The 12607-nt window shown below is 34.8% G+C and overlaps 1 protein-coding gene across 2 annotated transcripts in view; it reads left to right on the forward strand.

Moving 5' to 3' along the window:
- Window positions 1-11062, forward strand: part of SUGT1 (SGT1 homolog, MIS12 kinetochore complex assembly cochaperone) — a 39813-nt gene extending 28751 nt beyond the window's left edge. The window contains exons 12-13 of one of the 2 annotated variants that reach the window (XR_014303495.1): window positions 1767-4772; window positions 4981-5810. Coding sequence is in view for 1 of the 2 variants with exons in the window: in XM_082701388.1 (XP_082557514.1) it covers window positions 1767-1948; window positions 10924-11025 (284 nt within the window). In the remaining variant the exon portion in view is untranslated. Of the gene's footprint in view, window positions 1-1766; window positions 4773-4980; window positions 5811-10923 lie in introns of those variants that run through there. The other variant, XM_082701388.1, reaches the window with a different exon arrangement.
- Window positions 11063-12607: the final 1545 nt, after the last annotated feature.

The raw sequence follows: 12607 nt of genomic DNA on the forward strand, positions 1-12607 counted from the left end.
CCTAAGTAGTTTATCCCCCATCTACTGGTGTTAAAGTTTTCTGAGAATAAATATGGAGATTTTTTTAGTGTTGTAGTTACAGAGTTTTTCTAAACTCAATGCCTTGTATATTTCATATGCTATTCCTTCTGTCTTGTTATATTTTTGTAAGGAATTGATATGCTTGTCAGATTCCCATGTCCTGCAAGCTGGAGAGTGCAGATAAGGGCAAGTTGTTTAACCTTTCTGGACCAGTTTTCTTATCTGTAAAATGGAGGTTAGAATCTGTTCCCTTTCTTCTAGGGAGTCAGCATTAGGATTAATTAAACCCATGCATTTTTAGGCTCTTGATTTAATACGACATACTTTTTTTTGCTTTCTTTGGCTACTAGTGAAAATGCACGTAGATAGAGAGGGGATTACTGGTAGAAAAGGGTAGATTGGAAAACTGTATGCTTACACTAAAAAAAACTATGTGGGGTGCTGTTTGTTTTTGTTTCTCTGGGGAGATAGGGAGGAAGTTGGCTTACAGGTGAAAAGAAGGGATGGAACAGCAGACTGAACAGTTGGTAGTTTCTCATTTTTGAACTATTTTGAGGAAAGAGGGACATGTTGTGTGTCCTAATTTATTAATAGGAAAACTTTGAGTCAGGTTTTTTAAAGCTCTGTGGCTACACTGTCCAGTATAGTGACCACATGTACCTGCTGAACATTTGAAAATGACTGGTTTGGATTGAGTTGTGCTGGAAGTATAAAATACCAGATTTTGAAGACTCTGAAAGAACATAAACTGTCTTCTTAATATATTTATATTGATTCATGTTGAAGTGATACCGTTTTGTGTATGTAGGTTAAAAATATATTACTAGAATGCATTTCACCTGATTCTTTTTAGTAACATGGCTACTAGAAATTTTTAAATTATGTATGTGGCTCACATTTGTGGCCTGTGTAGTATTTCCATTGGAGAGTGAACACAACTGCTCTTATAGCTACTAGGTAGATTACTTTTTAATTACTCAGGTGCCACCATCTTGATTCCCTTAGTCTTTGGGATAGCCCTGGCAGTGCCCTGAGCTGCTGAGCCAGTCAGTAGCCTCTCTGGTTTTAAGCAGCGTTGGTTTACCTCAGTGTGCCCTACAGGTACTATTATTTTCTGTGTGTGCATGAGTGAGCATTGAACTCTAAATGATCACATGGTGTATTTTTCAACATTCAAGAATTGCTTATTATCTCCTATTGAAGTAATTAATAATTTAATGTGGGGAAAGGATGGAGTCTTAACTCACCGTCTAATGGCATGGATAATTATATTTTCAGTTTATCTCTACTCTGAAAGAGAGATGCAGCTCAAAAAAGCCACGTTTTTAACATTTATTAAAATTTACTTAGAAATTTCTTAATGAAGCATTATTTAAAAACCCTTTTTAGAATTGTACTATCTCAGCAACTTTTCTGTAAATATAAAAGTTCTAATATATTTCTCACTCAGTTCCCTCATTTTTAATACAAAGAATGTTTTTAATCTAATTCTGTAATATGTACTGAAAACATATACTTCATTAGATTTTGCTCAAAAGAAACTCCTGGATTTTACATTACACTGATTCAGTTTGTAAAAGTGTAAATCTGATTATTGATTTATATATCAGAAAGACATTTATTATGAAATTTAGTGACCTAAACTATTTTCTACGATGTTCTGTATGTCATGGTCACAAAGTTTGCATATTCTTGACATAATCATCATATGTTGATTAATCACATCTATCTTTTTTACTCCGTAGATGTAAAGAACTTATATCCATCATCATCTCATTATACGAGAAATTGGGATAAATTGGTTGGTGAGATCAAAGAAGAAGAAAAAAATGAGAAGTTGGAGGGAGATGCAGCTTTAAACAAACTATTCCAGCAGATCTATTCAGATGGTTCTGATGAAGTGAAACGTGCTATGAACAAATCATTTGTAAGAACATAAGCTTGAAAAACATATACTGTGGTAGTACTCCAGAAATTTTAACAGAAAGATTAATTAGGCAATTTAAAACCATATTGCATGTACTGTGGTTGGGAGGCCTTTTTGAATAGGCTTCATCTGAACATTTCTTTCTGCTCTAAACTAAGAGTAATAATTGGGGAAGTTGGAAACTTGTCAGGGAGTTGAGACGCAAGTGGTTTATTCCAAATACTTTTAGTTACTGAGTTAGAACTTAGAAGGCTTAAGGAAATACTCTAATTACTCTAGTTGGATTTATCACAATAGCTAAAGGAATCTCCATTAGAACCATATATAGTGGCCTCAGCGTTAGAGATGAAGAATATAGACAGAAAACTGCCAGAACAGTGTTTGGCAAGTAGAAGGTGCACATTAATTACTCATTGGTTTGTTAATGATTTATCTGTTGATTAAGGAAATAAGCCCCAGGACAACATAAATACCACCTGAATTCAGGTTCTCAAGTTCTGAGATTTTTAATAACCAGTTATCTCTATAAAACTAGGTCGATGATTTTCCTGTAGTTGTAGTCATTTGACTTTTATCAGTAGTTTTGGAAATGTCACTTTCTTCTAAGGCATTTATATTCAAATTAGTATTTAGTTAATAAATGTCTTGGAGACTCAGATATTCCACAGAAGTTACTGTGTTGTAACTGCTCGTGATTGAGCATTTCACTGTTAATTTAAAAAAGTGTTTCTAATTAAACTTTTTATGTTGAAATAATTACAGATTTATATGCAGTTGTAGGAAATAATGTAGATAGAGATTCCTTGTATCCTTTACACAGTGTCCCCTAGTGGAATCATCTTGCAGAACTACAGTAGTGTATCACAACCATGATATTGACAGTTCAGATGAAGAACATTTCCACTGCCACAGGGATTCCTTCACTGTAGTCATTTTATAGCCATACACACTTCCTCCACCCTGCCCTTCCTTAATTCCTGGCACCACTAATCTGACAGGTCTTTGTGAGATACATAGTTTGCACATATTTTCTCTCAGTCTGTACTTTGACTTTTTGTTTTCTTAATAGTCTTTTGCAGAGCTAATGTATTCAATTTTGATGAAGTTCAATTTATCAGTGTTTCATTTTATGGATTATGCTTTTGTTATCAAGTCTGGAACTCTTTGCCTAGTCTTAGATCTGAAAGATTTTCTCCTGCGTTTTTCTTTCAATAAGTTTTATGGTTTTACATAATATGTTGAAGTCCATGATCCATCTTGAGTTAGTTTTTTTTATATGAAGTTGAGATGTAGGTTGAGGTTTTTTGATGTTTTGTTTTTAGCCTGCCTGTGATCATTTGCACCAGAACCATTTGTTGAAAAAACTCTTTCTAACATTGAATTGTTTTTTTGTTTCTCAAAAGTTACTTGAGTATATTTGTCAGTTTCTGAGTTCTCTTTTTTATCGACCTACATGTCTCTCTCTGTTAATACTATAGTCTTGATTATCACAGTTATGTAAATTTTGAATCCAGGAGGAGTCATTCCTTCTGTTTTGTTAGTCATTTTCAAAATTGTTCTAGATACTCTAGTTCTTTTGCTCTTCCTCATAAACTTTAGAATATTTTGTGTATATATATCAAAACATCCTCTTAGGTACGCATTGGACTATCTATCAATTTGGAGAGATTGACATTTTTACTGTGTTGAATCTGCCAGTTCATTTATTTAGATCTTTGATTCTTTGATCAGCGTTGTGCAGTTTTCTACATGTAAATCCTAAATGTTTTGCAAGAGATACCTAAGTATTCTTTTTTGAGTGATTGTATATTGTATTGTATATTTAACTTTGGTGTCCTTGTGCTAGTGTTTAGAAATACAGTTGGTTTTTTGTTTATCTTATATTCTATGACCTTGCTAAACTTGTTTATTCTAGGAAATCTTTTGGTAAGTGTGAGTTTCTATGTAGATAGTCATATTTTCAAGTAAGGACTTTTAAATCTGATATTTGTGACTTTCATCTTCTTTTTTTTGCTTTATTGCAACAGCTGGAACTTCTGGCACTATGTTGAGTAAGAGTGGTGAGAGTGGACATTTATGCCTTGTTCCGATTTTAAGGGAAAAACCAGTCTTCCACCATTAATTACAGTGTTAGTGATAGATTTTTTGCAGATGCTCCATCAGGTTGAAGGTCTCTATTCCTTGTGAGATTTTTATCATGAATGGCTGTTGACTTTTTGGAAGATAGCTGTTAGGTTCATCTATACCAACACCACACAGCTAGCTGTGCTTTTTTGGCATTGATTAAAATGATTATGTGATTTTTCTCCTTTAATCTGTTACAATGGGGATTTTATATGATTAGTATATTTCAGCTAAAACCCTGCTAGAGTAGGCACCATAAACACACACAATAGAAAACAGAAAGTCAAATCAATAATCTTAATTCACATCTGAACAACCTAAGAAGATAGCAAAATAAACCCAAAGCAAGCAGATGGAAGAAAATAACAAAGAACAGAAATGAATGAAATTTATAATAAAAATTATATTTTATTTATTGCATCCTTGGGATAAGCTTCACCTGGTCATGGTGTAAGCTTCACCTGGTCATGGTGTATAATTCCTTATATATATATCTCTCAGTTCTATTTTCAGATACTTTGTTAAGGATTTTTTAATCTATGTTCATAAGCGATACATTTTTTTTTGTATGTCTTTGTCTGATTTTGGTATCTGTTTAATACTAACTTCATAAAATGAATTGGGAAGTACTCTACTGTTTTTTGGAAGAGATTGTGTAGAAGTGGTGCTAATTTTTCTTTAAACTAGTAAAATCATCTGGGCCTGGACATTTCTTTTTTTTTTTTTTAAAGATTTTATTTATTTATTTGACAGAGAGAAATCACAAGTAGATGGAGAGGCAGGCAGAGAGAGAGAGAGAGGGAAGCAGGCCCCCTGCTGAGCAGAGAGCCTGATGCGGGACTCGATCCCAGGACCCTGAGATCATGACCTGAGCCGAAGGCAGCGGCTTAACCCACTGAGCCACCCAGGCGCCCCTGGACATTTCTTTTTTGTCAAGATTTTAAATTACTTAACTATTCTAGGGGTGCCTGTGTGGCTTAGTGGTTTAGGCCTTTGCCTTCGGCTTAGGTCATGCTCTCGGGGTCCTGGGATCGAGTCCCGCATCGGGCTCTCTGCTTGGTGGGGAGATTGCTTCTCCTTCTGTCTCTGCCACCTCTCTGCCTACTAGTGCTCTCTCTCTCTCTGTCAAATAAAATAAAAAATAAAAATAAAAATAAATTACTCAATTATTCTAATAGTTTTGTAGGACTGTTCCAGTTATCTATTTCATATCATTGAATGACCTGTGGCAGTTTGTGTTTTTGAGCATTTTATTCTATTTAGATTGTCTAACCTGTCAATGTTGGTAGTATTTTCTTACTGTTTTTATTTTGCTATCTACAGGGTCTGTAGTGATATTCCATTTCATTCCTATGGTGGTAATTCGTATCTTTTCAGTCTTGATACAGAGGTTTGTCAATGTCACTGAATTTTTTCTTTCCACAAAATCAGCCCTTTGTTGACTTAAGAATATATTTTCTTCTATTTTTTATTATAAATTTCATTCATTTCATAAATTTCCCTTTTAGCAGGGTTTTAGCTGTCTCTCACAAATTCTAATGTTATATTGTCATTCAGTTTAATATGTATTTTGATTTCAGTTGAGACTTCATCACATGGATTGTTTAGAAGTGTTTAGAAGTGTGTTGTTCAGTTTCCAAATGTTTGGAGATTTTCCTTTTACCTTATTGGTTTCTGATTTCATTCCACTGTGATTTGAGATTACGTACAAGGTGATTTGCATTGTTTCATTGCCCAGCATTCAGTCTATCTCAAGTTTATGTTTCGCTTGAAAAGAAGTTGTATTCTGTTGTTGGAAGGAATGTTCTGTAGTTGTCTGTTAGATCTTGTTGCTTGATACTGTTGTTGAATTCCTCTGTATCCTTGCTGATATTGTCTTATTGTTCTGTCAATTTTTGCTTCACATATTTTGTAGCTCTGTTTGGTTCATATGCATTTAGGATTGCTGTATCTTCATGGTAGATTGACCTTTTTATCATATATACATGTCATTCTCTAGCTCTGGTAATTTTCTTTGCTCTGATACTAATGTAGCCAATTCTCCTGTCTTTGATTAATCTTTGCATGATGTGTTGTTCCATTCTTTTATTTCCAACCTGTCTATATCATATTTAAGTTGATTCCTTCTGTTTTAAAGTGAGTATCTTGGAGATAGCATATAGTTGGGTTGTTTTTCATCTCTTCTGCCAGTCTCTGTCTTTTAATTGATGTATTCAGATAATTTACATTAAATGTAATTATTGATACATTAGGACTTTAATTCTGCCATTTTCTTTTTTTTGTTCTGTGTTTTGTTTTTGTTTTTCCTGCCTTCCTCTGAGTACTTTTAAATGTTTTTTAGTTTCATTTTTATTTATTTGTAAATTTTTTAGTGGTTGCTTTGTATGCTAGCTATATTATACATAGCTTATCATAGTTTACTGGTGTTATTTTTAAAAGATTTTATTTATTTATTTGATAGAGAGAGAGGGATCACAAGTAGGCAGAGAAGCAGGCAGAGAGAGAGGGGGAAGCAGGTTCCCTGCCTAGCAGAGAGCCCGACATGAGATCATAACCTGAGCCGAAGGCAGAGGCTCAACCCACTGAGCCACCCAGGCGCCCGACCTGGTGTCATTTTTTTTGTCAGTTTGAGTGAAGTGTAGAAACCTTACCACCCCCCCTTATGTCCCTTTACCCTTTCTCATTTATAATTTTCACAAGTATTTCTTCTACATACTTTTAGAACCACATTATACAGCATTATATTTTCATTCAACTTTCAAACATAATTTAGAAAGCTCGAGAAAAAAGCAAATTCTATTTTATTTGTTGTCTTTTTTTCATTTCTAATGTTCTAAGATTCTGTCATTAGATTTTTCTTATTTTAGAGAACTTTCTTTAGGCATTCTTTTTATTTTATTATTATTATTTTTTAAGTAGGCTCCATATCTGGAGTGGAGCCCAGTGTGGGTTTGAACTCAAGACCTGAGCTGAAGTTGAGTCGTATGCTTAACCAACTGAGCCACTCACGTGCCCCCTGGCATTCTTTAGATCTGCCTGTGACAGATTCTTTGTCAGCAGGGATTTCTTTAGTTTTATTCTGATTGGGGTTTGTTGAATGTATAGGTTTATATGTCTTTCCAAATTTGGGAAATATTCAGCCATTATTTCATTGAGTATTTTTTCAGGTCTACCCTCTTTGTCTTCTTCCTAGAACCTGATAATATAAGATAAATATTTTGTCACAGTTTCACACATCCCTGGGACTTTCTTCATTTTATTTCTCTTTTTTCTCTGTTGTTTTGATTAGGTGATTTATATTGTCCTGTTTTCAGGTTCACTGATTCTTTCTCTATCTGTTCTCTTCTGTTCTTTAGTCTGTCTACTTAACCTTTTTACTTCAACTGTAGTTTTTAATTCTAAAACATTCGATGGTTCTTTATATCTTTTTTCTTTGCTGAACTTTTTTATTTTTCATTTATTCCAAGCAAGTTCATGATTTCTAGTTAAAGCATTTTTTATTATGACTACTTTAAAATCTTTTGTCAGATAATTTTAGCATTTATCATATCTCTAAATTAGCCTCTGTTGGTTGTCTTCTTTCTTGAAAAAATAGAATCTGAAATTTTCCTTATGCTTTTTTTTTTTTGACCAGCAATAAGTGATTTTTCAGTTGAAACTGGGATGTTTTCATGTTCTGCAGTGCGACGGCATCTTATTTAAATCCTCTATCTTAGGGATGCCTGGGTTGCTCATCTGGTTAAGCATCTCCCTTCAGCTCCGGTCATGAACCAGGGTTCTGAAATCGAGTCCTGCATCAGGCTTTCTGCTTCTCCCTCTACCTGCTGCTCTTCATTCTTGTGCATGCTCTTTCTCTCTCTGGCAAATAAATAAATAAAGTCTTTAAAAATAATAAATCCTCCCATCTTATTTGGCTTTCTCTGCCAGTCATTCTGTCAGAGGACAGGAAGGCACTGCCTCGTTGTTGCTAGGTGGAGGTAGAAATCCAGCATGCTAATCAGCCTCCTTAGACATCCCAGAGCATCTCTTTGTTACTACTGGGAGTGGGATATAGATACCTATATGGTTTTCACTGATACCACAGGTGGCAGAGGAGGTGGGTTCATGATAGCCTAGCATGGATGGAAGTCTGGGCTCCTCACTCAGCCTTTACTGGCCTTGAGCGTGGGTGGGACCACAGGTTTTTCTGTGGTGTCTAGTGCAGTAGAGCAATTATAACATAAAACTTTTCTGTCTTCTTAAGCTATCTTTTTGTCTTTCTTCATCGTTTAGCTAGAGAAACCAGGTTTCTCTTCAAGATTTTTTGTTTGTGTGCCTCTTAGTGTTTCTGGCTTCTTTAGGAGCAACTCTAGGACATGAGCCAAAAAGGAAAACCCAGGAGACTCACCACCATGTTTTATTGTTCCTTGGCTCCCAAGGTCCTTAGCTGATCTTCTTCCCTTCATCTTTTAGAGTCTTAACGTTTGTTTACATATATATATAATGTCCAAGGTTTTTAGTAGTACTTAGGAGAAAGAATAGGATAAAGTATATCTACTCTGTGTCTCCAGGAAGGGAAGTTAGTTTCTTTATTGACTTTTTTAAGGGTATGCTAGGAAGAATAGCAGTGTGTGAAATTTCAAAGATAGATTATAGAATCTACATCCATTTTCATACAGAGGCTTTGCTAATAGTGAATGAACCATGTACACCCATAAAACAAGCCGTCTAAAACATACCAAGTACTTCTGGAAAGACAAGCAAAGTAGACTTTGTCATCTATGATCTTGCAGTCTAATCGGGACAAAAAGACCAACATGTACAAAATAATGAGAGGGAAATGCTAAATTGCATTGTAGTCCATAAAGAAAGAGGGGGAGATAAATGTCATCAGTAATATCAGATTATAAGCTAAATTTGCTTTCTTCATCTTCATAGGAGTTATTATATAGAATTTATCTCTTTTCAAATTTTTCAAAGTTTTAAAATTCCACCTAGTTACTATACATGTAATATTAGTTTCAGGTGTACAGAATAGTGATTCAGCACTTCCGTATACCACCCAGTACTCATCACAAGTGTACTCCCTATTCCTTATCCCCTGTTTAGCCCATGGCCCCATCCACCTCCCGTCTGGTAACCATCAGTTCTCTGTGGTTAAGTATCCATTCTTTTGTTTCTTAAATTTGCCCTTTTTTTGTTTGTTTGTTTCTTAAATTCCACATATTAGTGAAATCACATGGTATCTATCTCTGACTGACTTATTTCAGTTAGCATAATACTCTCTAGCTCCATCCATGTCATTGTGAATGGCAAGATTTGATTCTTTTGCGTGTGTGTGTGTGGCTGGGCAATAATTCATTGTGTATGTATACCACTTTTTCTTTTTTCTTCTCAGATGTGGGTCAGGATTAGATTAGGTTTTTATGGCCAGAGTTAGGGTTAGGGCCCAGGTAAGGGTATATGCCTTGTATCTGCAATTTAGAGAACTTGCTAGAGGACTCGATGACATTAGGATTGGGGTTAGGGCTTAGGGCTAAGGTTAGGGGTTTATGATGTTAGTGGGTTTGTATTAATGAGAGAGCATGTTACTTGAATGACAGTTTCTACACACTGTAGTTCAGTGAGGTACGCACAGGGCCCATGCTATATGCTGTTAACGTGTTTACATACACTTATATCTGAATGAAAGAAGACGTTACTTAAAACATACACTGTATACTTCCACTCAGGTAAGAATAGGTCTGTTCTCATATGCTTCCAACACATTACATTTACAAACATACATATCAATATTTTATTTGAAGTCTACCACGTGCCCAACCGTTGTGGCTTAGATCTAGGATGTAAGTGTTAGAAAAATATGTTACTTCCCTTGTTGGAGCTCTCAGCTTTAGTAGGAACCAAGGGTACTAAGCAGATAAAGCAGACCCTTAAAATTCTTAACAGTGTAGTGTGATGCATATTGCATTAATGGTAATTATGATCATAAAGAATACAAATTCTACAAAAGTAGAGTCCTGATTAGGGTCAAAGGAGGCCACAGAGAAATGGTGATATGTCATGTTTAGAGGATAGCTAAAGAGTATGGAAAATAAATGGGTGGCAAAGAACATCTCATGCGAAGCAACCCATGTAAGGGAGCTTGACAGGAAGTGTGAGGCATGGGGTTACATGGAGGTTCCAGTGTAGTAGTGGGGTTTATAACTATATACATATCCCAGTAGCACAGCTGATTATGTAAAAATGTTTAGATTTTGAGAATTCACACTTTTTTTCTGTGATCCAAGTCAGTTTAATTTTTAATTTAAGATAACAAATGTCCAGAGTTTTTTAGAATGTACTTATGAATATGCTAAAGTTGTTGGTAGGTGGTAAATTCTATTAATGGTAAATAGATAATCAATTCTTTAGTGAGATACACATTTTATGTACTCATGCGTATGCACATTGATTTGAAAACTTTGCTGCATTCCCTTGTATATATTTGCCACATTAAGGGGATCTTAAAAGCTCTGTCCAATTTGTAAAGAAAGCATTTACTTTGCCTGGTCTTTACTATCTTTAACAAAAGAGATTAGTCATTTTCTTGGGGAGCCAATTTTGTTTTCATCAGAAGGTAGATTTTCCACATTTACCTCAATTCTGGTTAGCCTAGGGAGATGTGCTTTTTATTTATGACTGTGTATGAACATGATGCCTTCTGCCTAATTTATCTGGAAAGTCTAAAATTAAATCGAAGTATTGTCTTATGTTTATATTGAGCCAAATATAGCTTATATTTAGAACACTATACTTGAAACAGTTTTAGAAAAATACTCTGTTTTGATTATATGGTCAAAGGATTAATCTATTTTTATTTCTTATTACAGATGGAGTCTGGTGGTACAGTTTTGAGTACCAACTGGTCTGATGTAGGTAAAAGGAAAGTTGAAATCAATCCTCCTGATGATATGGAATGGAAAAAGTACTAAATAAATTAATTTGCTATCACTGTATTGCATATATTCACCTATGCCCATTGTGTATTAATATCGCATTCTTGAATTTTGAACTCTGAGTATCTTTTTGAAAGGTTATACCTCTTTACCTCTTTGTGCTTTAAAAATCATTTTCCTCCCAAGTGTTAAAAGATTCTAATGAAGAACGAAGATCGTATTTTAACACTTTTGTCCTTAAGGATTTCAGACATGCCGAAATGAAATGAAGTATCATTTGCTACTGGATAGGTTAGTTCTACCTAGTTATGGAAGTGGAAAAATCATTAATGGGATATCTTGGGTTATTGCCTTATTTTTGATGGAGTATTCTGTTAATAATTTATTAGATTTGGCAGTTTGGGTGAGCACAGATTTTTTTCAACTTCCATGTTACATTGTTTGCTTTTAAAAAATGCTTTTGGATGGAGTTGTAAATACAGTTTTTCTATGAAGAAGCTTGGTTTATTTACCTTTTTCTTAAGTTTTATAATGAGAACTTTGAGAAATTATCACAGGGAATTCCTGTTTGGTTATTTTTATGGGAAATATTTGTAATTACACTGAGATTGTGGTCCTTACCTTCCAAATCCTGTATAAAACATAAGAGACCTGAGTTTACCATGCTGCAAATTTATCCATACTGAAGGATAATCTGTGAAATTGGGTCTAAGAGTTATTTAGGAAAGCCCAATGCTACTTCTGACTGGGTTTTTTTTGTTGAGTTTTTGTTTGTTTTGTTTTGTTGGGTTTGGCCCCCTTCCCCGCATCAGGAGGTTTAAAATTACTGATGGTTTGTTTTGTTTTGTTATTTTGAATTTTTTTTCTATATTTTTTTCTTTATTAGAGTATTTCTCATCTCACATCTCCATGATTACTTTGGTTTCAGTGGTTTAAGGTAGCTGCTGAGAGAATAAATTAATAGGTATATATTTAGTATGTACTCTATTTCTAGAGTAAATAGATACCGTGGGAATACAAAAAGTAAAGACACGTTCATTAACTTCAAAGAGCTTATAATCTAGCAGAGAAAAAATTAGCATTCATGAAAGAATTGTGGAATGGCTGATTGCTGAACTCATTATAAATAGAGTCTTGAGACAGAAAAATAGTGTGTTATGATTAAAATTCTTTGCAGTCTGAACTGTTACAAAGTATAGGCCAATGATGACCTATAGGTCTGACTTTGCTTTTTGACCATAATTGTTGAATTGTTGAGGTTGGTGTCGAGGTTGGTGTCTGTTAGATCTCACAGTGCGTTAAGGCACTCCTGTATCCTCCTAGCTTAGGGTAAGGTAGATCAGAGGCAAATCAGGCATTGAGTCAGCCTCCGAAAGAGTGAGAATTCAGTCCCTTCCATTTATTCGTTTGACTTGAAATGTAGCAGGGTTCATGAGGAAAATGGTGGTGGGGTGATACCTGACTACCCAAACCTCTTACAATCTATTAATGTACCTGGGCGTTTTCACTTCTCCTTCTGCCCACTTACGGCTACAGGCTACGTTTTTGGTTCTTCAGCACTGAAGGAAAAGGCAAAATTAATTTCGCTTGTGTGAATTTCTGAAATTTTCTCCTTAAG

The sequence above is a fragment of the Mustela nivalis genome (genome assembly GCF_964662115.1).
Source record: "Mustela nivalis genome assembly, chromosome: 15".
NCBI classification, from domain to species: Eukaryota; Metazoa; Chordata; class Mammalia; order Carnivora; family Mustelidae; genus Mustela; species Mustela nivalis.